This window comes from Ovis aries, chromosome 15, assembly GCF_016772045.2.
Source record: "Ovis aries strain OAR_USU_Benz2616 breed Rambouillet chromosome 15, ARS-UI_Ramb_v3.0, whole genome shotgun sequence".
NCBI classification, from domain to species: Eukaryota; Metazoa; Chordata; class Mammalia; order Artiodactyla; family Bovidae; genus Ovis; species Ovis aries.
The window spans coordinates 81,003,862-81,026,679 of record NC_056068.1 but is presented as its reverse complement, the minus strand read 5'-3'; the positions used below and the strand labels follow the sequence as shown (position 1 = coordinate 81,026,679).

General features: G+C 51.4%; 2 protein-coding genes across 2 annotated transcripts in view; one reads left to right on the top strand and one right to left on the bottom strand.

The window, feature by feature from the left end:
• The first annotated feature begins 5,791 nt into the window (after positions 1-5,791).
• Positions 5,792-9,895, top strand: LOC101109907 (macrophage-expressed gene 1 protein). The gene has a single exon (XM_004016500.6). The coding sequence runs from the start codon at positions 5,856-5,858 to the stop codon at positions 8,007-8,009; it is 2,154 nt and encodes a 717-aa protein (XP_004016549.2). The 5' UTR covers positions 5,792-5,855; the 3' UTR covers positions 8,010-9,895.
• A 735-nt stretch (positions 9,896-10,630) lies between these two features.
• DTX4 (deltex E3 ubiquitin ligase 4) overlaps positions 10,631-22,818 on the bottom strand; it is a 41,178-nt gene continuing 28,990 nt past the window's right edge. Inside the window, exons 8-9 of the mRNA XM_042233590.2 lie at positions 19,707-19,796; positions 10,631-14,082 (exon numbers count right to left, since the gene is read on the bottom strand). Of these exons, the coding sequence (XP_042089524.1) occupies positions 13,849-14,082; positions 19,707-19,796 (324 nt within the window). The 3' untranslated portion in view covers positions 10,631-13,848. The remainder of the gene's footprint in view (positions 14,083-19,706; positions 19,797-22,818) is intronic.

Genomic DNA, 22,818 nt, shown 5'->3' with positions numbered 1-22,818 from the left:
ATAGGTTTCCTGTAGAACATCCTAGGGAACTGTACTGAAAATGATACTTGAGGCAGCTTCAGATCTCAGTGGAAATTAATGCTGCGATTGATGAGTGGTGATTGCTGTGACTGTGTCGTAGGGAATGGGTATCCTAAAGACGAAATCTCTGACACAGTATGACTTCCTTTTTCTTTAGGGCAGTGGAAGTATCACTTTAAATCACAGACTTGTGTCCTCCAAACCTAAATATGGACACAGCAAAGAGGAAAAAAAAAACCCAGCAAAAAAGGAAAAGTTGATAAGGATAAAAAGAATTAGGAAAAAATGTGAGGGGCACGTGTTGATAGAGAAAAGAAATGAAATGACCACAGTTGCCACTTTCTGGTATATCCAGTGGGATCTGCAGAATTTCACACGGGTCTCCTGTTTTTACCCTCAAGATGAAAAAGAATCAAGAAACCACTGTGGTCAGGACACAAACAGTCCTGCTGGGAAGAATAGTCTCTGAGGAGAAGGAGCTGACAAAGCAAGGATCAAAACACCAGCTTAGCCATCAACTGCTCAGAAAAGAAAACAGTCACGTTGTGACAAATTCCTCCTGGATTTCCCAGAAACAGGTTTACTCCAGAGTCTTTAGAAGTCACAGACCTTTGATCCATTTAGACTATTTGGCTTTCAGATTTCAGACTCCTGATACATCCATAGATTTCTGCTAAACTAAGAAAGGGGGCCGCCACTCCAAATGCAGCCAAATGTTTGTCTCTATTTCAGATTGCAAGTGAAATGCAGAAACAGGGAACACCTGGATCGGCTCCAAGCCCACACAGAACTGAACCTCAGACACTGAGTCATGGCGTGGCTATGCATAAGCTGGTGTCAGAAAGCACGTGTTCACACTGAGAAAGAAAGCGGACCTGGGACTTCCCTCTTGCCTCATTTTGGAGGAAGTGAAACCACTCTGCTGCAAAGCAGGTGCCCGACTTTTGTAGAAAAGTTGCCTTTTTCTTTTTAGAAACTAAAGTTGGGCTTTTAGGCACAAGCCCTTGAGAGCAGCCTTCTGGAGAGTTTATGGAGGTGCCTGGGCCTTTCAATACAAGCAAAAGTGGAAGCAATCACTGGTGAGCAGAGCAAAGCAAGAAAGGAATGGGTGAAATGCTCTGGTCAGGCTCTGGAGGTCGCCTCCTCCCACCTGACCACGATGAGCAGCGATTCCTGCTGGTGGCCTGCAAGCTTCGGTTGAGCCGAAATTCCCAGATTAGCCCTTCTTCTTTCATTGCTTCTCCGTAAATTGAAAAGAGAACTTCCTTGAGCGTAGCAGACACAGTCATAGGCTTCGGATCATCTCAGGTGTATGGAAATTCCGGAACTACTTCGTTTCTTTTGGTTTTTAAATGTACATTTGTTGCTTAGTTTTCTGAATATGAAAGTAATGATTACTCCTCATGTTTGGGACTTGGTAGATTCTCAATAAAGTTTTATTATATGAGTGAAAACATGCTCATTGTTGAAAGCTCAAAATATGTAGAAGAGTGGAAAGAAGTAAATAATTCATGAAACCTACCTACTAGATATAACTACTGTCAATGGGTCAGTTGGTGTATAGTCCTCACTATATTTGTACATAGTTGAGATCATATTGAATGCTAAACATTATGGCATAAGAATTTCTTATGTTATTAAAACTGTTTGAAAATATAATTATGATGGCTACAAAATGTTTTGTCATATGAAGGCGATGTAATTTCACTCTTTTGGGCTCTTTTAGCTATTTCATTTTTTTCTTTTTGCTATAATAAAAATGAAGATGGAGGTGGTCCAGAAGTAAATGACAACGACTAGGTGTTTAGAGATAATAGGAACGCCCAGATGTAATCTATATTCACCTTACTTGTATTCTCATTGAAGAAGAGTGAGATTCCAGCAGGATCTATTACAGCCAAAAGGAAAAATAAGAAATTGTCAGCATGTCTTCAAAACAGGGTAAGTGAGTTTTCTGATTCTGATGAACTAGCCTTGAAATAGTTTGAGGAAAAGTATATGGATATTTCAGCAAACTTATTGGAAGTACTCAAGGGCATTCGGTTCTAACTTTTCTAATTCTAAATCTGTGATCACTCTGCTGCTGCTGCTAAGTCGCTTCAGTCGTGTCCGACCCTGTGTGACCCCACAGACAGCAGCCCACCAGGCTCCCCCACTGAGCGATCAATTTATAACCTGGGCAGAAGCTTGCTTCTCTAGTCAAGTAGAAGCCGGGTGCCTGTTCGCTCAGGTGCTCTTTGTGACCCCATGGACTGTAGCCCTCCAGATTTCTCTGTCCATGAAAATTTCCAGGCAAGAGTACTGGAGTGGGTTGCCATTTCCTCCTTCAGGGGATCTTCGTGACCCAGGGATTGAACCCACATCTCCTGTGTCTCCTGCACTGGCAGGCAGGTTCTTCACCAATGAGCCACCTGGGAAGCCCAGAAACTGGTTCATAAACTAAACCCTTAAAAGACACTTACTCCTTGGAAAGAAAGTTAGGACCAACCTAGACATATTGAAAAGCACAGACATTACTTTGCCAACAAAGGTCCATCTAGTCAAGGCTATGGTTTTTCCAGTGGTCATGTATGGATGTGAGAGTTTGACTGTGAAGAAAGCTGAGCAATGAAGAATTGATGCTTTTGAACTGTGGTGTTGGAGAAGACTCTCGAGAGTCCCTTGGACTGCAAGGAGATCCAACCAGTCCATCCTAAAGGAGATGGGTCCTGGATGTTCATTGGAAGGACTGATGCTGAAGCTGAAACTCCAATACTTTGGCCACCTGATGCGAAGAGGTGACTCATTGGAAAAGACTCTGATGGTGGGAAAGATTGAAGGCAGGAGGAGAAGGGGATGACAGAAGATGAGATGGCTGGATGGCATCACTGACTCGATGCATGTGAGTCTGGGTGAACTCCAGGAGTTGGCGATGGACAGGGAGGCCTGGTGTGCTGCAGTTCATGCGGTCACAAAGAGTCAGACATGACTGAGCCAGTGAACTGAACTGAACTGAACTTGAGTGTAAGTGAATTCCCCAGAGTATGATAACTGAGGCGTTAATAGAGCCAGAGTGTGATATTTCTGGGTTACAGAACACCATCAAGGCTTTTTAAATTTTATTTTATTAAAATGTAGTTGATTTACAGTGGTGTGTTAATCTCTACTATACAGCAAAATGACTCAGACACATATATATGTATTTTTTCATATCTTTTCCATTATGATTTCACAGTATACTGACTCTAGTTCCCTGTGCTATACAGTAGGGCTTTGCTGTTTATCCTTCCTATATAGAATAGTTCGCATCTGCTGACCCCAGCCTCCCAATCCATCACTCCCTCACCCACCTTCCCCCTTGCCAACCACAAGTCTAGTAAGTTTATTTGTATTTTCTTTAGATTCCACAAGCAAGTGAAATCATATGATTTTCGTCTCTCTCTGTCTGACTTACTTCACTTCCTATGATAATCTCTAGGTCCATCAGTGTTGCAAAATGGCATTATTTCATTTTTTTATGACTAGGAAATATGGAGAAGGAAATGGCAACCCACTCCAGTGTTCTTGCCTGGGGAATTCCATGGACAGAGGAGCCTGGTGCTACAGTCCATGGGGTCGCAAAGAGTCAGACACAACTTAGCAACTAAAACACAGTATTCCATTACATGTAAATCTACCTGGCTTCCCGGGCGGCTCAGTGGTAACGAACCCACCTGCCAATGCAGGAGATGCGAGTTCGATCCCTGGATTGGGAAGATCTGCTGGAGGAGGAAATGGCAACCCACTCCACTATTCTTGTCTGAAAAATCCCACGGACAGGGGAGCCTGACAGGCCACAGGCCACGCAGTTGCCAAGAGTCAGACACGACTGAGTGACTGAGAACACACGCAAAATCCATATAGTTTATCCCTTCATCTGTCGATGGGCACTTACTGATTCCATGTCTTATCTATTGTAAATAGTGCTGCTATGAACACTGAGGTGCATGTATTATTTGAATTAGAATTTTCTCCAGATATATGCCTAGGAGTAGGATTGCGGTATCACATGCCCACGCAAATCAGGCTTTTTTATTTTTTTAATCGTGGCAAAGTGTTAGTTGCTCGGTCATGTCTGACTCTTGGCCACTGCATGGACTGTATCCTCTGTCCATGGAATTCTCTAAGCAAGAACACATTCCCTTCTCCAAGGGATCTTCTCAACCCAAGGACTGACGCCAGGTCTCCTGCACCGCAGGCAGATTCTTTACCATCTGAGCCAGCATGGTGAAAGTCACAGAGCATAAAGCATACTACTTTATCCGTCGTTGCCTGTGCAGTTCAGGGCACTAAATGCGTTCGCGTTGCTGCGCAGTCTCACCATCATCCATTTCTGAAATGTTTCACCCTCCTAAACTGAAGCTCTGTCCCCAGTAAAGACTAACTTCCCACCCCGCTGGCAGCTACCAATGTACTTTCTGACTGTGAATTTGACTGCTCTAGGTCCCTCGCATCAGTGAAATCAAGCAGCATTTGTCTTCATCTGGTGTATATCGGAGCGCGCTCCTAAGGTTGGCTGGTGTCTGTCCTGCAAACGGCCTGCATGTATCTTCCCTTGTTCCCTGCTCTCTTCAGCTGGTTCCCTAGCGATCTACCTGACGCACGCACGTGTGAGTCCCAGACGCCCCGTTCACCCCACCCCATTTCCCTCTTCGGTGCCCGTGCATTTGTTTGCTATGTCTGTTCTCTAAGCAAACAGGTCCATCTGTATCGTTTTTTCTAGATTGCATCAAGGTTTTAATAGCAGCTAGTGACGCTCCGCCTGTAAAGCTAAGCAACTGGCCTCATTATTTCTGAAAACACCTGTCAGCTGCATCAGTGACAATCCTGTGGTGATTCAGTTCCTTGAAATTGCCTTTCCTGAATGCAGACAGGAGGCCTGTGAATTGAAACATGGCTTTTGCAGCCTCAGTCCTGCGTCTGGTTCACGGTGTAAGGGTGCAGTTGGGAGCCATCAGGGTGACATAAGGGTGCAATTGGGAGTTTCCATTAACTCCTCTGGATTCCCCAGCTTCCACTCAGTGTGCTAGTTGTCTCAAAGAACCAACAGAACTGGGCTCCAATCAAGCCTGGTTTTAGGTCAATGGGCCTGAAAAGACTGCTTTAAATGAAGAGGTTTAATAGACTTAGCATTAGTACACAAATGCAACTTCATGAAGTTATCTTCTCCTCATGACACAACAAATGAATTGCTGCTTTAAAAACCTGAGTGGTGAAAACCGGAGTGGTGAAGACCACATTCGTTTTTACACATCTGTCTAAGTTACATGCACTCAACCATGGAATGGAAAAATTAAAGTCATAAGAGCAGGTACCAAGTTATTGCCAACTATACACAGAGGAAAAGGACAGTGATCGTGAAGTCCCAGCAGAGAGTCGTTAGGGGAAAGCAGAACCATCAAGAGAGTGAGCAAAAAGTGAAACGAAAGCTTTCTTTCAAAGCTGGAACGCTCTCATGGGGGTAACAGTAAGGTGTGTGGTTGTATTTTTTCTGAGTGCCCACTGCTGCGCAGAGTAACCAGCTGGGTGCTGGAGGAGGTCGGGGGGCAGCTGACTGTTAAGGATACAGGGCTGTGTTTTCACAATTGTGTGGCTGTGCCACACAATTTTTTCAAAGTCCTGATGGACCTTAGTGTTTGAATCGACTCTCATTTCCCCGTTTCGAGATTAGACTAGCCCAAAGAGGAACTGGTGGCTTTAGGAGAACTGCTGAACTTTGTGTTTCAGCAACAGCTTTCTTTCCCATCAGTTCAGTCTGCCCCAAGCCCGCTGGCCGCAGCTTAGGACGGGTGGGTCAGGCCAGGGCTGTCTGAGCCATGAACAGCTTCAGGGGTGCCCTTCTAATCTGGGCGGTGGCAACATGGGCTAAAACGGACACATCTTGGGGGGCGACCGAGGAGGCTGGGTTTCAAAATTGCAAGAATGCTTTAAAAGTGCCCGTTCTGCCTGTCTTGCCCGGAGGCGGCTGGGATAACCTGCGGAATGTGGACATGGGACGGGTGATGGAGTTGGCTTACAGACACTGCAGGACCACGGAAGACGGGCAGTACATCATCCCGGACGAGATCTTCACCATTCCCCAGAGGCAGAGCAACCTGGAGATGAACTCCAAAATCCTGGAGTCCTGGGTGAACTACCAGAGCAGCACCTCCAACTCCATCAACATGGAGCTCTCTCTTTTTTCCAAAGTCAACGGCAAGTTCTCCCTTGAGTTCCAGAGGATAAAGACCCTTCAGGTGAAGGACCAAGCTGTAACTACCCAGGTTCAGGTAAGAAACCTGGTCTACACAGTCAAAATCAACCCAGATGCAGAGCTAAGCTGGGGGTTTAAGAAGGCGCTCATGGACATCTCGGAGCAACTGGAGAACAACCAGACCCGGATGGCCACCTACTTGGCAGAACTCCTGGTCCTCAACTACGGCACCCATGTCATCAGCAGCGTGGACGCAGGGGCTGCGCTCATTCAGGAGGACCACATCAGGTCGTCCTTCCTGCAGGACAGCCAGAGCAGCCGCACCGCTGTGACCACGTCCGCTGGGATCACCTTCCTGAACATCGTGAACTTCAAATTCGAGGAGAACTACACCTCGCAGAATGCCTTCACCAGGAGCTACCTCTCCAACCGAACCAACTCCAGAGTTCAGAGCATCGGGGGACTTCCATTTTACCCGGGCATCACCCTCCAGGCCTGGCAGCAGGGCGTCACCGGCCACCTGGTGGCCATGGACCGAGCTGGCCTGCCTCTGCATTTCTTCATCAACCCCGAACGACTGCCTGACCTGCCGGGGCCCTTGGTGAGAAAGCTGTCCAAGACGGTGGAGGCGGCCGTGCGCAGGTATTATGCGGTCAACACCTACCCTGGCTGCACGGATCTCAGCTCGCCCAACTTCAACTTCCAAGCCAACACTGACGATGGTTCTTGCGAGGGGAAGATGACCAATTTCTCCTTCGGGGGAGTTTACCAGGAATGCACCCAGTTCTTGGGGAATGAGGTTGTCCAGCTCTGCCAGAACCTGGAGCAGAAGAATCCGCTGACCGGCAGCATGTCCTGCCCCCCTGGTTACTCCCCAGTCCAGCTGCTCGCCCAGACCCACGAGGAGGGGTACAACCACCTGGAGTGCTCACGCAAGTGTACCCTCTACATCTTCTGCAAGACCGTCTGTGAAGACGTGTTTCGAGTAGCCAGGGCTGAATTCAGGGCTTTTTGGTGTGCAGCCAGTGGCCAAGTATCTGAAAACTCGGGGCTCCTTTTTGGCGGGCTCTTCAGTGGTAAGAGCATAAATCCTCTGACCAATGCCCAGTCATGCCCAGCCGGCTATTTTCAACTGAGACTTTTTGAAAACCTTAAGGTATGTGCCTCTCAGGACTATGAGTTGGGATATAGATTTTCTGTCCCCTTTGGTGGGTTCTTTAGCTGTGTGGTGGGGAACCCCTTGGTGGATTCTGCTGCATCCAAAGATATGGGGGCACCTTCTCTAAAAAAGTGTCCAGGGGGCTTCAGCCAACACCTAGCCCTCATCAGCGACGGGTGCCAAGTGTCTTACTGTGTCAAAGCTGGGCTTTTTACGGGAGGGTCTCTGCCTGCTGTCAGACTCCCTCCTTACACCCGACCACCTCTCATGAGTCAGGCGGCCACCAACACTGTCCTGGTGACTAACCCTGAGACGGCCAGCTCCTGGATTAAAGACCCCCAGACCCACCAGTGGAGGCTGGGGGAGCCCCTGGAACTTCGCAGGGCCATGAGAGTTATCCACGGAGACAGCGAGGGTCTGTCTGGAGGAGCAGCCGCGGGGCTCACCCTGGGGGTGACCGTCGCCCTGGCAGGGGTCATCTCCCTGGCCATCTATGGCGCCCGGAAGTCCAGGAAAAGGGGATACCAGGCCCTCCAGGATGAGAAGCAGAGTTTGGCTGCAGGCGCTGCCGTGAATGGAGATGCCCTTGACCAAGAGCGGGCACAGAGCCCTGCTTAGACTCTCCCAGGACACCGCTCCCCTCCTCCCCGGCCAGACCTTCAAGCATGGCTTTCATCTCTTTCTCTCTCCACTCTGCCCTTCTAAGTACTGCTGGGTCAAGTGCGACAGAAGGCCTTGTGGGACTGGGGCTTTCTAGGTCTCTGGGCCAGGAAGTAAACAGAGCCACATGGACAACGTTGGGAGAGGGGTTGGAGGGCAGTTGTGACTTTTTAAGCAAAAGTCATCCTAAAACTTGAGGGGGTCGTCTCTTCTCAGTGTGTGCCATTTGCTTCACCTGAAAGCTTATGTATGAGAAGGACAAAGGGAGAATGTTCATATTTGGATTTGAAGATGTATTTAATATGAGGTCAGCCATGGTTTCCAATTCATGAGCTCTAAAGATGTCTTTAAATGTTACCCTCCCACTATTTTGTGTTTTTTGAAAGCTGTCTGGATTTCACACTCCCAGAAAAGCCCCTGGAAGATACAGGAGGTCCTGCCTGGCTATCGCATTCCATTTTTGAGGTACTGATGGCTGTGTCATCTCCTCTGGACCATCTCAGCATCCTCTGAACCAGGAGATGGTGTCTAGACCAAGCCCACTCTTTTCAAGCTCCCCACAATTAAGACTTACTGAGACCAGGCCACTCTTGGGCTTCAGACTAGTGTCGTAAAGCCCTCAGAGAATACTTTAACATTTAAACTTCTCTTAGGAGGTCAAGGGAGAAGGGGTGGTTTGGAGACCAGCAGTGAATGAAGGGTGAAAGCTAGAAAAGATTCTGGTGCTCTTGGGGAACTGGAATTCTTACCCACAACCAGCTGCTTGGCTTCGTCCTCTCAGCTTATGCTAAGCGGGGCAAAGAAAAGAGCTGCAGGTTTGGCTAGATCAAGCATGACTCTCTCATGTTCTGTTACCCAGGTACCATCCCTCCCTCATCCATAGATGACCATCCCCCCTTTCTATTCTCCCATCACATGCACACACCCACATCAATGCACACGTACACACACCCCACATTCCAAAATTTTTCTGGGGGTAGAAGACAAGAAAGATGCAAGAAATCAAAGTGAACCTACAGCTAATTATCACTTCATCCCCCAAATCTGAACAAGATAGGAAAAAACCCAATTGTGTACCCCGTTCTTTTCTTTTCTCCAGCAGAAAGGAGGTTGGCATGATCAGATAAGTGTTCTTAAATGAAACGAAAAAAGACCCCCAGCATCATCTGTGGCGCGTTTATTTCAGTCCCACGCTGGCTCCCCTGGGACACCTCATGAAATGCATGATTGTCACCTGACATTTGATGCTTTGCCTAATTTTAAGAATGGTCTCGCCTAATTGTAATTATTAGGGTGACTCCATTAATAATCTGCACCATATTTTTAAAGCTATATATTTCTTCACCAAATCGAATGTCATGGGTGAGTTATCCTCTATGAAGGATAATTTGTCCTGTCCTCATTTAACACCTGCAGTCACAAGTTTGGCTTCTACCAGGTCCTTTTTCTGGGAGCTTGAACTGTCCCAGATCGTGGGAAGACAAGAGGGAAGTCATACAGTCACTCCCACTACGATACAGAGGCATGACTCACAGAACTGGAGCTGAGCTCTCAGCCAGACAGAGATTTCTACAACTTCTGTACTAAACCTCTGCGTCTTAAGCATTAAAATGCCTTCCCTTACCTCTGGGGGTTTTGTGGGTATGTTTCAGCCAAGCTGACCACTTTCCTGCTGATACTGACTTGCCTGTGAGTTCTTGAAGATTACTGAGTGGGATAAACAAAGTATACCTTTAACCTCTGAGACTTTTCACGTGCTAACAGCCCACTGAAATGAAAAGTTCTTCACCAACTTACACTTCTAACAATGTTGCACATAAATATGCATTAAAGTGTGTACGTGAGGAGCGCGTTCTCTATTCATCCACAGGAAATCAGGAGACAGCCTGAGGTTTGCATTCATCAAGTCCCTTTACAAAATCCAAACCCTGATGGGGTTGCATAGGTTCTGCTCTCTGAGTCCTGCTTTCTTGACTGGCTAGCTCAGGTTGGAGTCTGTGGAAACACTGACCCAGACTTCCAGGAAAACCACACTCCACAGGGTGTCAGCAACAAGGACACATTGGGGTGACAAAAGCCCCTTTGCAATTGCATTTTATCTTTGTGTTCTCATTCAAATCGGGATTTGAAAAACTGGAGGAGGAAATGGCCACCCACTCCAGTATTCTTGCCTGTGAAATCTCATGGACAGAGGAGCCTGGTGGGCGACAGTCCCTGGGGTCGAAGAGCTGGACACCACTTAGCAATTGAGCACATCTGAAAAACACAGCCTGTAAGCTACTGAAACATACCCGATATTGTGGCCAAGTGAAGGGAACTTCAAGAAGCAAACACTCATGGTTTTTAAGACGGTCTTTCCCCTACCGTTTCACTTGTTTCCGCTGCCAGGTCATGTTTCTTTGGAGGAACAAGAAGTCAAAGTAGGTTACTTGGTCAAATGTGTGGGTAAAGAAGAGGTAAATAGGAGTAGAAAAAGGGACGCTCCCATTCAGTGGAAGCGCTTGCGGTTGCTCACGGACTGGGGGAGGTTCCCCAAGTCCTCACCTGTAGGCGATGGACGGAAAGCAGGCTGAGGACAGTTTGCGGTTGTTGTTTGCCGTTTATTGTTCCGCACATAAACCTCATGAGCACCAGGTGGCGATGTCCACTCACAGAGCAACACCAAGGACTTCAGAACACACCAGTTACAGTGATTTACAACAGGACAGTCACCCGCTCTCCCCCAGAACCACCCCCCCGCCCCGCCGCCCCCCATCAATGCCAGGGACCACAGACCAGGAAAAGAGGACAGGGCCCTCCCTTGTACCACACAGGACCTCCCCCTCAACCATCTCATGCCCACAACACCAGGACGAGCATTGGACCAGGCGTGAAACCACAGAGAAGTCCAGGCTTCCCAAAAGGGGGATGAAAACAAAGGCAACTACACACACACACACACACACACACACACACACACACACACACACACACACACACACGATCCACCTTTCAAGGGATGGGCACTAACAGGGTTTGTCTCCAGTCCCACGCGTCCTCCCTGGAGACTCAGGAGGGGAGAAATGAGGCTGCTGGTGCTGAGACGATGAGAGGGCGGGCGTGGGATTCCCTGCAAGGGGCAGGGGACACAGCAGGGCTTCCGGTGGGAGGACTTCCTGCATCCGAGTGATGGATGCACAGGACCTCTGCCGGCGGGGGTTCTCGCCCAACCCAGGGCTGTACCTTTTCAGGTTGGCATGAGAGAGAGGGCAGAGGCATGCCCCTCCCACCCCCTTTGCCTGGCACAGTGTTAGAAGGGACATGAACAGTTCCTTCTGCCCAAAAGTCCCACTAGAAGAGCAGCAGATGAGGTAGCCCCTACGAGCATCTTGGGAAGAGACACAGGCCATCAGTACTCTCAGCATCCTGAGAGGGGTAGGCTGGAAGGTGTGAAGATGACTCTCAAAGAGGTACCGCCTGCCTGCCTTTCCCCTGCAGCCTCTTCTCTCTGCCCTGGGCCCGGCTCCTTCTCCACCCGCACCTTCTTCTGCCCAACCCAGGGAAATGAGTCTCTCCGCACGGCCCTCTCCCAGTTATCACCCTCCCTTCTTTCACCACCTCTCTGTCTACCTGCCGGCTCCGGGTCTGTTTTCTCATTCCTGTGGGTGAGGAGCCCGGAGGATCCTGGACAAGGATGCTGAAGGAGGGTGGGGGTGTAGCCAGGCTTATGATGAGGCCTGTCTCTGGCACAGGGTGGTCCGGCAACGGGCATGGGCTGACGTCAAACGCTGAGGGAGGGAGAGAGGCCTTCTCCCGTTGAGTTCGGATGTTTCCTTCCCGGCTGCGGCAGGAAACTGCCCCGTGGTGCGGTGGGCTGGGGGCCAGTCTCCTGGTCTGCTGGTGAGATAAAGGGCTGATGGGTGAGGCTGGAAGGCCTCCTGCCAGAGCGCCCTTCGCTGGAGCTAACTAATACCCCCAAAGCAACTTGGCAACTAACACTTTCAAGTCTTCTGCCACGTGGAAGAGGAGGACGAGCTCAGCACCAGTGCCTCCCCTCCTCAGAATGTCTGCAGGCCTGAGAGCAGGACACTCAGAGCCGACCCTTGGAAAAGCTTGGCTGCGCTTCTAACTTCAGTACGGCGTCTGAAGGCTTTTCCATTCCCATTTTTCCAGCATCGAAAACCTTCCAAATACTATGAAATATATGTGCATATATATATATATATACATATATATATGTCAGACCCCCAGACACGAGGTATACAAATTCGAGTTAGGATCCAGAGCAACTTCCCCCAAACACGGAATTCAGAGAATCCACTTTCAAAGGGGGCAGAATTGGGGTTCCCTTCTTCATCCCCCATCTCTCCTCCCTGACCCCCAACTGTCTCCTTCATGGGTGCCGAAGGGAATGTGGGGGACAGGCAGGGTCTTGGGCCACAACCCTGACACAGGTTGGACTGGACCCCAAGGTGGTCCCAACCCTGCTGGGAAAGGGCTAGAGGCTCCCTCATGTGCTGGGCCAGCCTGTCATTGCAGAGGAAGATGAGGGTCCCCGCACACCTCCAGGCTCATTAGACAACGTGCACGGAGACCCGCTGAGGTCCTCGTGGACCAGCTCAGATCCCACCTTGCCAGAGATATACAAAGGGGCCCGACCCCCCCCCCCCCCCCCCCCAGCCCCCAAGCACAGCCCTGTCTCGGTCTGGGTTCATGTTGACTAGGGGACGGGTGTCAGACAGTGAGACACGCCGACGAACCGCTGCCTGGCTGTTTCAGTCCCATCAGAACTGGGGTCTGACCGTTTGCAGAACCAGAGTGTGAGATCACGATGGGACCCTCTGCCAACCTGGCCCAGCGGCAGAGCCTGGTCCCGCGCGGTGCACTCGCGCGCGCGCGCGCACACACACACACACACACACACACGCGTCCACGGATGGCACGGAGCCCAGCCTGGGCTCCGCTCACAGTGGCTGGATGAATCACGGAATCTTTGAGCTGGTCTGGGATGAGTTGGAAGAGTTGGGCTCCTCTCCCTGAGGACTAATTCAGATGCTAAGTGGGACGCAGGCTCTGGTCTGATCAGAGAGAGGCGGGAGACATCGCGCCCCAGAGAGGAGTCCCAGAGTCCCTCCGTCTGCATAAGAGAATCGGGTGCCTCTTTGGACAGGGCAGAGGGGTGAGCGGGAGGCGGGAGCAGCCCGGACCGCGATGGGAGCTGAGATGCTCCCGGAAGCCCTCGCTGCCCTCGCCCCCTCTTGGTGAGAAGCACTTCCTCGCTGCACATCGAGGCATTGGTTGCCGATGCCGCAGCGGCTCACTCCTCTGCCCCTCAGTCTTGCACAGTGAGAGCGCCTCACCTCCAGGGGATGAGAGAAAAGTAGAAACCCCGCTCTCCAAGCAGAGTGGCAGCAGCGAGAAGCCGGCCAAGGCGGGCGCCCCTGGCTTCACAAGGCCAGGGAAGAGGTGCCCGTGCCCCACGTGTGCTGACAGTGCCCCCTGCTGGGGGCTGGGGGTGGTGTGAGGGGGGGAGTCCCTGCCCGCCCAGCACCGACGCTCCACGGAACAGACGCTCCACGGAACAGACGAGGGCGGCCCTCACCCCGTCCCGCGGCCCCTGCGCCTTGGATGAGGTTTGTGAATGACATCCCCTTATTCACTCTGGCTCCCCGCTGTGGCCGGAAGGATGGGAGATGGAGACGGCACAAGGGGCTCGGGAGGGCACGGCACCAACTTCCACCCTGACTCTCCCTCCTTCCTGCCCTGTGGTTCCCACACCCCTGCCACCCCGAAGCCCCATCCACCCCCCTCCCCCAGCTCAGTCCTTCTCCTGGGCAGCGCTGTCCTCGGAAATGCCCTGGGCGGCCAGCTCGGCCAGCACGTTATCCAGGTAGTTGGCATCTGGGTAGCCGTGGCCAGTGAGGTTAGAGCCGAACTCTGTCTTGTGATGGACTTCATTCCAGATGACGGTGTCTGACTCGCCCGTGGTGCTGGACGTCCCGATGGCGAAGATAAGGCGGCGGTCCCAGGCCACGAGAAGCAGCTTCAGGACCTGAGAGAAAACAGGGGAGATCAGTGCCAGACAGGCTGTGCTGGTCAAAGGCCATCCGCAGGGAGAATGCCTCCCCTGCCCTGGGGTCCCAGCCCTGCCTGCACGACAGTGCTCCAAGAGGCACAGGGAATGGGCAGGAGCTGGGAAGTGGGCTCAAGGACCTGGCTCCCCTGCCCTGGGGTCCCAGCCCTACCCACACCACGTGCTCCAAGAAGCACAGGGAATGGGCAGGAGCTGGGAAGTGGACTCAAGGACCTGGCAGGTTCACTCTTGACTCTGTCACGGACAAACTGTGTGGCCTTGGGCAAGTTAAATGACCTCTCTGAGCTTCCAGTGGTACCGCTTACCCCCAAAGGTTGTGAGCGTCTTAGGGGGCCCCACATGCAGAGTGCTTTCACAGCAGTGCCTGGTATATCCACTCAACTAATGTTAGGGCCCAGCATCACGCACGCTGTCGCTTCAGTTGCGTCCAGCTCTTTGTGATCCCATGGACCGTAGGCCACCAGACTCCTCTGTCCATGGGATTCTCCAGGCAAGAATACTGGAGTGGGCTGCCATTTCATGCTCCAGGGGAGCTTCCCGACCAGGGATCGGACTCACATCTCTTACATCTCCTGCACTAGGTAGGTTCTTTACTGCAAGCACCACCTGGGAAACCAGCATCATAGCTGCATTTTAAAAGCTGGGATCTAGGAATCTGAGGCTCTTAGGAGCGATCTGAGATCTTCTGAGCCGTGCCCACCGCCACCAGCACCGGAGTGTCGCATTAACTGACTCACAGCTAGCGCTGCGCAGCGCTTCTCCAGGGCATGGCAGGCAGGTCTGACCTCTTCCAGGCCATTTCATAGTTATTTTTTCATCCGGTCCTCATATCCACCTGTGGCTGTGAGGCTCAGATGGGAAATCTAGCACCGGGTCTGGCAGGTGCTGTCATCACCTCTGAGTCATGGATGAGGCTCAGAGAGGCGCGAGGACGTGCGGAATGTTCCAATGCAGCTACACGGAGAACAGCCTTGGTTGAGGAGGACGAATGCCTGACACCCTGACCAGTGTGAGGAAGGCACCTGATAACAATGCATTGGGTTCAAAACTGAACGGCTGTAAACAGGGTGTGAACGGGAGGTGAGGAAACGTCATGAGATCCGAGTGGCAGGGGCTTCCTAGTGGCTCCGAGGTAAAGAACCCGCCTGCCAGTGCAGCTGATGTGGGTTTGATTCCTGAGCTGGGAAGATCCCACAGGCCTCAGAGCTCATGAGCCACGACAATTCGGAGCTGCAACTGCTGAGACCTTGTGCCCCAACGACTGCAGCAACGGAAGCTCCTGCACCCCAGCGCCCATGCTCTGCAACAAGAGAAGGCACTGCAGCTGGAGGAAAGTCTGTGTGGCGAAGAGCCGGCTTGAAGACCCAGCACAGAAAGAAAGAAAGAAAGAAAAGGCTGGAAGATGCTGAAGCTAAGAGCCACCGCTTCCCGGCCGCTTACTAGCCGAGTGCCAGGCTCTGGTTCACCTAATGGTCCTAAGCCAGGCTCTGGGTCACCTGATGGTCCTAACAGCTGGCTACGACAGGTGCTCACTGTCCCTTCTCCGCGGAAGAAGAGAACAGATGTGTCTGGGTCATGCAGCTCAAAAGTGCCAGAGCGGGCCCGGACTCAGGACTGCCTGCCTTTACACTCTGGTCTCGGGCACGACTCTGCTGACCCGCAGGTGGGCATCAGGATAGATTTCACGGAGGGGATGCTTGTGAGCTGAGTCGCAGAGAGCGGGGAGGATTTGAGGTGTATGAATAGAGAAGAATGTACAGGTGCAGGAAAGACATATGGTCCAAGGCGTAGGTCACTGTTGCCAGCACACCGGGCATTTCACAAAATGCTTATTGTTATTGCTGGTTAGTTGTTAACCTGCATCCGGCTCTTCGGTGACCCCACGGACTGCAGCCCGGCCTGGCTCCTCTGGCCATGGAATTTCCCAAGCAAGAACACTGGAGTAGATTGCCATTTCCTTTTCCAGGGAATCGTCCCAACCCAGGGGTCAAACCCACATCTCCTGCCTTGGCCGGTGGGTTCTTTACCACTAAGCCACCAAGGGAGCCTTTCACGAATGCCGCGTGTGCTAGCGGCTCAGCCGTGTGCTACTCAGCGACTCCTTGGACTGTAGCCGCCAGGCTTCTCTGCCCATGGGATCCTCCAGGCAAGGATACTGGAGTGGGTTGCCGTTTCCTCCTCCAGGGGACCCTTCCGACTCAGGGATTGAACCCAGGTCTCCCACACTGCAGGCAGATTTTTCACAAATGCGAAGAAACTCTTCACAAAAAAGAATTCTTCATTTAACTCTTACAACATCCTGCCCACAGAGCTAGAAATAATCCCACTCTTTCAGAGATTAGGAGACTGACACTTAAATCAACCCCATGTCCATTTCCCACACGCGCTAAACAGCAGGACTAGGATCCGAAGCCAGGCTGGTCTGGCTTCAAAGCTTACACTCTATCACCTCGCTCTGCAAAGGAACCCAGGGTGAGGGTCTGAGAACAGCAAGCATGGGGGGTTAAAGGCGAGGAGCTGGTGGAAAGGGAAGATTCAGACCCAAACTGTGGAGGTCCCGTCTACTGAACTGAGAAAGCCGTCCTTGTAAGGAAAGCCATCCTAGCAGCTTCGCGTTGTTTTCTCCCACTTTATTTCTGTTAAACGAAGGACACTGACGTGAGAAACTGTGTTTTAGAATCACTATTCTGGTGACAGATAACTAGTGTGGAGGATTAGGAAAAGATTCAAGTGGTTCGGAGGGCAGTGTAGAGAGGAGTGTGTGTCTCAGGGCTATGTTTATGCGCCCAATGTGGTTCCAGGGATACAGAGCACAGTAAGTCCCTGAGATATGAGTGAGTTCTGTTCTGACAGCGCATCCGTAAGTCCAATGCATTTGTAAGTCCAACCCAACTAACACAAACAGCTATACAGTACTATACCATAATGTTAGCTTATAATACTTTTCACACAAATATTACATAAAAAACAACAAAAAAATAAGGAAAACATTTTTAATCTTACAGTACAGTACCTCGGATGTGACAGTTGGACTATAAAGAAAGCTGAGTGCCAAAGAATTGATGCTTTTGAACTGTGGTGTTGGGGAAGACTCTTGAGAGTCCCTTGGACTGCAAAGAGATCTAACCAGTCCATCCTAAAGGAGATCAGCCCTGAGTGTTCATTGGAAGGACTGATGCTGAAGCTGAAACTCCAATACTCCAGCTACCTGATGTGAAGAACTGACTCACTGGAAAAGACTCGGATGCTTCGAAAGACTGAAGGTAGGAGAAGGGGACGACAGAGGATGAGATGGTTGGATGGCATCATCGACTCAATGGACATGAGTTTGAGTAAACTCGGGGTATTGGTGACGGACAGGGAGGCCTGGTGTGCTGTGGTCCATGGGGTTGCAAAGAGTGGGACCCAACTGAGCAACTGAACGGAACTGGACAGCACCCTGAAAAGCGTAGCACGACAGCTGGCACACAGAGGCCGGCATCGAGTGGACAGGCAAGAAGAGTCCCTGATTAGAGGAGGGAGAGGACGTGGGAGGTGGTGGAGCTGAGGGACCATCAGCAACAGGAGACGGGGGGCGAGCTGCAGCGTCACTCACGCCTGATGCTGGTGGAACCCACACTCGCATCTTGGAAAGTTCACAACTTGAAGGTTCCCATGTAGGGGACTTAGTGTATGTCATTAACACAAAGAAGGAGATCTGGCGGAGAAACAGCTCTTGGCAAGGGGATTCACATTTTAACCACAGGACTTGATGGTGGCTGCAGGTCTCGGGTGTAGAGACTTGCTGGCTCTGGGCAAACGGGTACCAGGACTGCCCCTGAAGACTAATCTGGGGACACTGCACTGGGCACCTCCTCAGGATGATGTGGTTGACTCTCTTGTTGTCCCAGACTCTCCGCTTCTCCAGCTGTGAGTGACTGTAGGCCCGCTTTTTGCCGAGGAGCCTCCTGGTAAGCAGGACACCAGCTCCTGGTCTGGCTTGCTCATGACTTGGGGGAGCCTATGAAAGGCACAGGGCTTCCCTGGTGGTGCAGATGGTAAAGAATCTGCTTCCCAATGCAGAAGATGTGGGTTCAATCCCTGGGTTGGGAAGATCCCCTGGAGGAGGAAATGGCAACCCACCCCAGTATTCTTGCCTGGGAAATCCCACGGACAGAGGAGGCTGGCAGACTATAGTCCACGGGGTCACAACTTAGAGTTGGACACAACTTAGCATCTGCACAGCATGAGCAGAAGTGACAAGCTTCAGGGGGAAGCTTTGATGGCATTGCAGAATCCGCTCGGATTCTCTCTTGGTCCTCTGCCCCATTCCATGGGGAGGGAATGGACCTGGGAAGCAAATCTCTTTCCCCCTGAATTTTAGAACCAGATCCTTGAAAGCTGACCCACAGCAGCCACTGAGCCATAGTCAGTAACACGCAAACTGTATGAGAAATAAACGCTAGCTGGAGGAAGCCACCGAGATTTTGAGGCTGTTTGTTACGTGCCATGACCTAGAGAGCTAACCAAGACGCACCTCTTGGCCAATAAATCAACAGTTCTTTTCGCTTTTGAGATCAGGAAAGGTTTTAAAAAATCTAGCGATTTTTCTGGGCTTATCCGCAGAAAAAATGAACATGAAGTTGTAATTCTAACTTTCAAGTTCATAGAACCACTGAGGCCTCCCCCGGAGTCACTAGGAATCCAGAAACCCAGAGACTTTTCCCTCTGCTCTTCTGGGGAAAGTCAAAGTATTCACTGACTGAGTCCCTGGTGGCTCAGTGGTAAAGAATCTGCCTGCCAATGCCAGCAACTTGGGTTCAATCCCTGGGTCGAGAAGATCTCCCGGAGAAGGAAATGGCAACCCACTCCAGTATTCTTGCCTGGGAAATCCCACGGACAGAGGAGGCTGGTGGGCTATAGTCCATGGGGTCACAAAAAGTCAGCCATGACTTAGCAACTAAATAACAACAAAAATCTTCATTACAGAAAACATTAAAATCCCACAGATTAAGATCCCTGCCCAGAGCGGTGCTTCCCAAGCACTCAGGTGCTGTCAGGCCCCCTGAGATCCAGTTAAATGAAGTAGTTCTAAGGTCCTGTATTTACATCGAGCTCCAAGGTGTTGCTACTGCTGCTCTTCCCAGGACCTGCCAGTAAGCAGCAAAGCTCTAGAGGAGGAACCTAAAGTAGATGAATTATTGCCCGTAAAATCCAGGGGAGAAAAAAGCCAAAAGTCCAGCCCCCATCGTCCTACAAAATCGAAACTGTAATCACATCTCTTCACTCCTCTAGCTAACTCCACTACGACTTGGGACCTTTTTTTTTTGGACCCAGACCATTTGTAAAGTCTTTATTGAATCTGTTACAATATTGCTTCTGTTTTCATTTTGTGATTTGACTGCAAGGAGTCAGGGATCTTAGTTCCCCAACCAGGAGCCACACCTGCACCCTTGTGTGAGAAGGCAGAGTTTTGATGCTGGACCATCAGGGAAGTCTCTCTACGGCACTTGATTACACAGGCATCTAGAGCTGAGAGACCAGGCTCTGCTCAGCACCACTGGGAGCAGAGCTGGGGCCGGGACACCGACACCTGTCCTCACCTTTCTCCCTTTCTCGCTGTCCGGGAGGTAACAGTGTCGAGGGAAGCCACGGGCGCTGAAGCTTTTCCCAGGATTTGGGTGTTCCGGCCCCTGAAAGCAGCAAAAAGAGAGCAGAGAGCATTTTTTAAAGTTTTCCAGATAAGGGTTGTGACTGATCCAAATACTGATGGATCCAAATATTACCCATATAATAATAGCCATCGAGTCTAGACAGAGAACAGACCCAAGGAGCGACGGGGTGGTGGTTTAACACATACTGGGGTCCTTGGACCCGGGTCAGGACTCAGAGCGGGGGCCTCCCAGCTGTGTGAGCCGGAGCTGCCATCGCTGAGGCTGTCGGTGTCCCAGCCCTCAAGGAGGGAAGATATGCAATGCTCGCCTTGTAGGACGCGAGGTTAGGCGAGCCTGGCGCACTCTCAGAGCCCAGGAGCTGTCTATTTCATCTCGGTCAGCATCTCCTCCGGCTCTTTTGTTTCACAAAAGAGGAGAACTGCAGCCCAGAGGTTAAATGACTTCCGGAACGTTAACGGCTTTGCCAGAACCTCAGCCCAGGTTTCCTGGCTTGCACTCTGGATTGTTTCACCGCTGAACTGCTCAGAATGACCCAAGTGCTTCTGAGCTCTGAGCCAAGAGCCGAGAGATCAGAATGACATGAATGGCTCTCGGGGATTTTCTCCTCGGTCCTCATGGGTGTCAGTCTGTTTCCTTATTGAACAATATGTCTTGGCATCTGCTTGACTAAAAATCTCCTAAGATCTCAACTGTTACCACCCAGCATCCCTGTGAAGCAAGCCGTCACAGGCCACCGGGGGGAAAGAAACTGAAGCGGAGTTTAGCCAAAAGCCAGTGCTCCTAATCAGGGTTAGAACAACCTACAGGCCCGTTTGAGAAGCTCATGAAAAATGAAGGATTTCCTCCCAGTGCCAATACACATATTTCTCCCTACACACACGGGCTTGTGTATCATTTCTGAGCAGCCCGGCCCCTCCTCAGAGGGCATGAAACCCTGTTTTAAAATCCCTTCTAGACGAAGCCAATAGAATATGGAAGATTCCACACCGCTCCTGGCACAAGCTGTCACACAGGAGACCAGCAACCATCTCCCGGCTGAACAAACGAATGAGTGAGCAAATGGGTCGTAACCAGACTTCGAGAAAACACAGATTTCCAATTTTCCCTTACGATACACGACAGCTCCAAAACAATTTAAAAATTATGTGATTAAAGCAAAAATGAATCCCATGGTTCAGACTGTCTGCGATTTTGCAAACTGAGCAGCAGGAGTCCAGTGAAGCCTCAGGGAAGGAGAGGTTACATGGATCGGAGAGAGGCAGCAGTGTCTTCTGGGAGACGCAGGACCGGAAGTTTCTGAATGTGATGTTCATGTGGAAACACACTGACAACATTCCCGCAGCCAGGGCTGTTTCTGAGCCAGGCTGGATGACTGGTGGCCCATTCTGACCGCGGCTCCGCTCCCCTCTCCCGCCCAGGACTTGTCTGTCGTGTGGCCAGAGCAGAATCCTGCCTCGCACCAGCTAAGCTCAGCAGTCACAACTTGCCCTGGGCCTCCTCACAGCTTCTCCCCCAGAGAATCATCTCCGGCAGGCAAGGCAGAGCTTACAGGTCCTCACTTCGCACAACAGCCCAAGCCCACGTGGCCCTTGGAGTCTCCAGGGATGGACATGGCATGGAGGATATAGCCACTGACTCTCGGGGGAGGCCTATGGGCCGGCTGCCAGGATAGCGCCCTTCGACACAAGCCTGGGCTTTCCTGGGGGAGCCGTGGCGCCTACAGGGGCGGCAGGCGGGTGCCTCTGGACCCTTGTGCGGGCTCTCCACCCTCTGGTCCTGAAGCCTGGAAAAACACCGCGTCCTCCCACGTGGTTTCCCCACCCCAAACTCTGCCGCCTGCAGTCTGTCCCGCTTCCCACCAAGGCCACGGGCTATTTCTTGGGATTTCCATATTTCCATTCATTTCCCCAGCAGCCCCCTCGGCAGCCCTAGGGTCACCCCTGAAGTCTTGTTTGTCCTCACATCCAACTGTGTTGCCCTGGTCCAGAGTCCTCCTGGGGTCACTGCCGGAAGCAGTGGTCCCCTAACTGGGTGGTGACGTCATCTCGACTCTTTGGCCAGACTGGCTTTGCTAAAGCATCATCCCAACCATGTGACCTCCCATGATCCTAGCCACCCGCCCAACGACCTTCAAGGACCAGCCGTGCCCCCGGCCTGCCAAGCAGAGCCCGAGGTCCCCACCCCAGTGGTCAGGGCCTCCCCAGACCAGGTCGCTGTCTCCACCCCCTGCCTGCTCCCTCCTCCTCCCCATCACTCAGGCAACTCAACCCAAATTAAACTTCTTTACGGGCCTCCTACAGCCCTCCTGTCTCTCCTCCAAATCTCCGCTGTGCCCGCCAACTAAAACATGTTCTCCTTTATGGTCGCCAGGGGGAAGGGATGGAGGGAAGGGCTAGTTAGGGAGTCCGGGATGGACTGCACACACTGCTGTATTTAATAGGGACAGCACGTGCAGCTCTGTGCAACGTTATGTGGCAGCCTGGACGGGAGGGGAGAGTGGATGCCTGTGCGCGCACGGCTGAGTCCCTGTGCTGCTCACCTGCAGCTATCACAGCACTGTTAATCGGCTGTATCCCGGTGTGGGTTTCCCTCGTGGCTCATCTGGTAGAGTCCACCTGCAATTCGGGAGACCTGGGTTCGATCCCTGGGTTGGGAAGATCCCCTGGAGAAGGGAAAGGCTACCTACTCCAGCATTCTGGCCTGGAGAACTCCATGGATAGTCCATGGGGTCGCAAAGAGTTGGACAGGACTGAGTGACTTTCACTTTCACTTTCTATATCCCAGTATAAACTAAAAAGTCAAAGAAATAATAAAACGCTAAAAATTTTCTCTTCCATTTCTTCATCTTTGCTCTACTACCGAAGGCCCTGCCCCAGAAAGGCTCCTCTGACTCCCCCAGACAGACAGGCAGGCATAGGCCCCCTTCCTTGCCCTGACAAGTAGGATGCTCAAAAATGATGGGGCCCAGGTACTGAGCACCTTGGTCCTGTGCCCGGGACCTTCATATGCACACACAAACATTATCGCCCATCTTTACAAA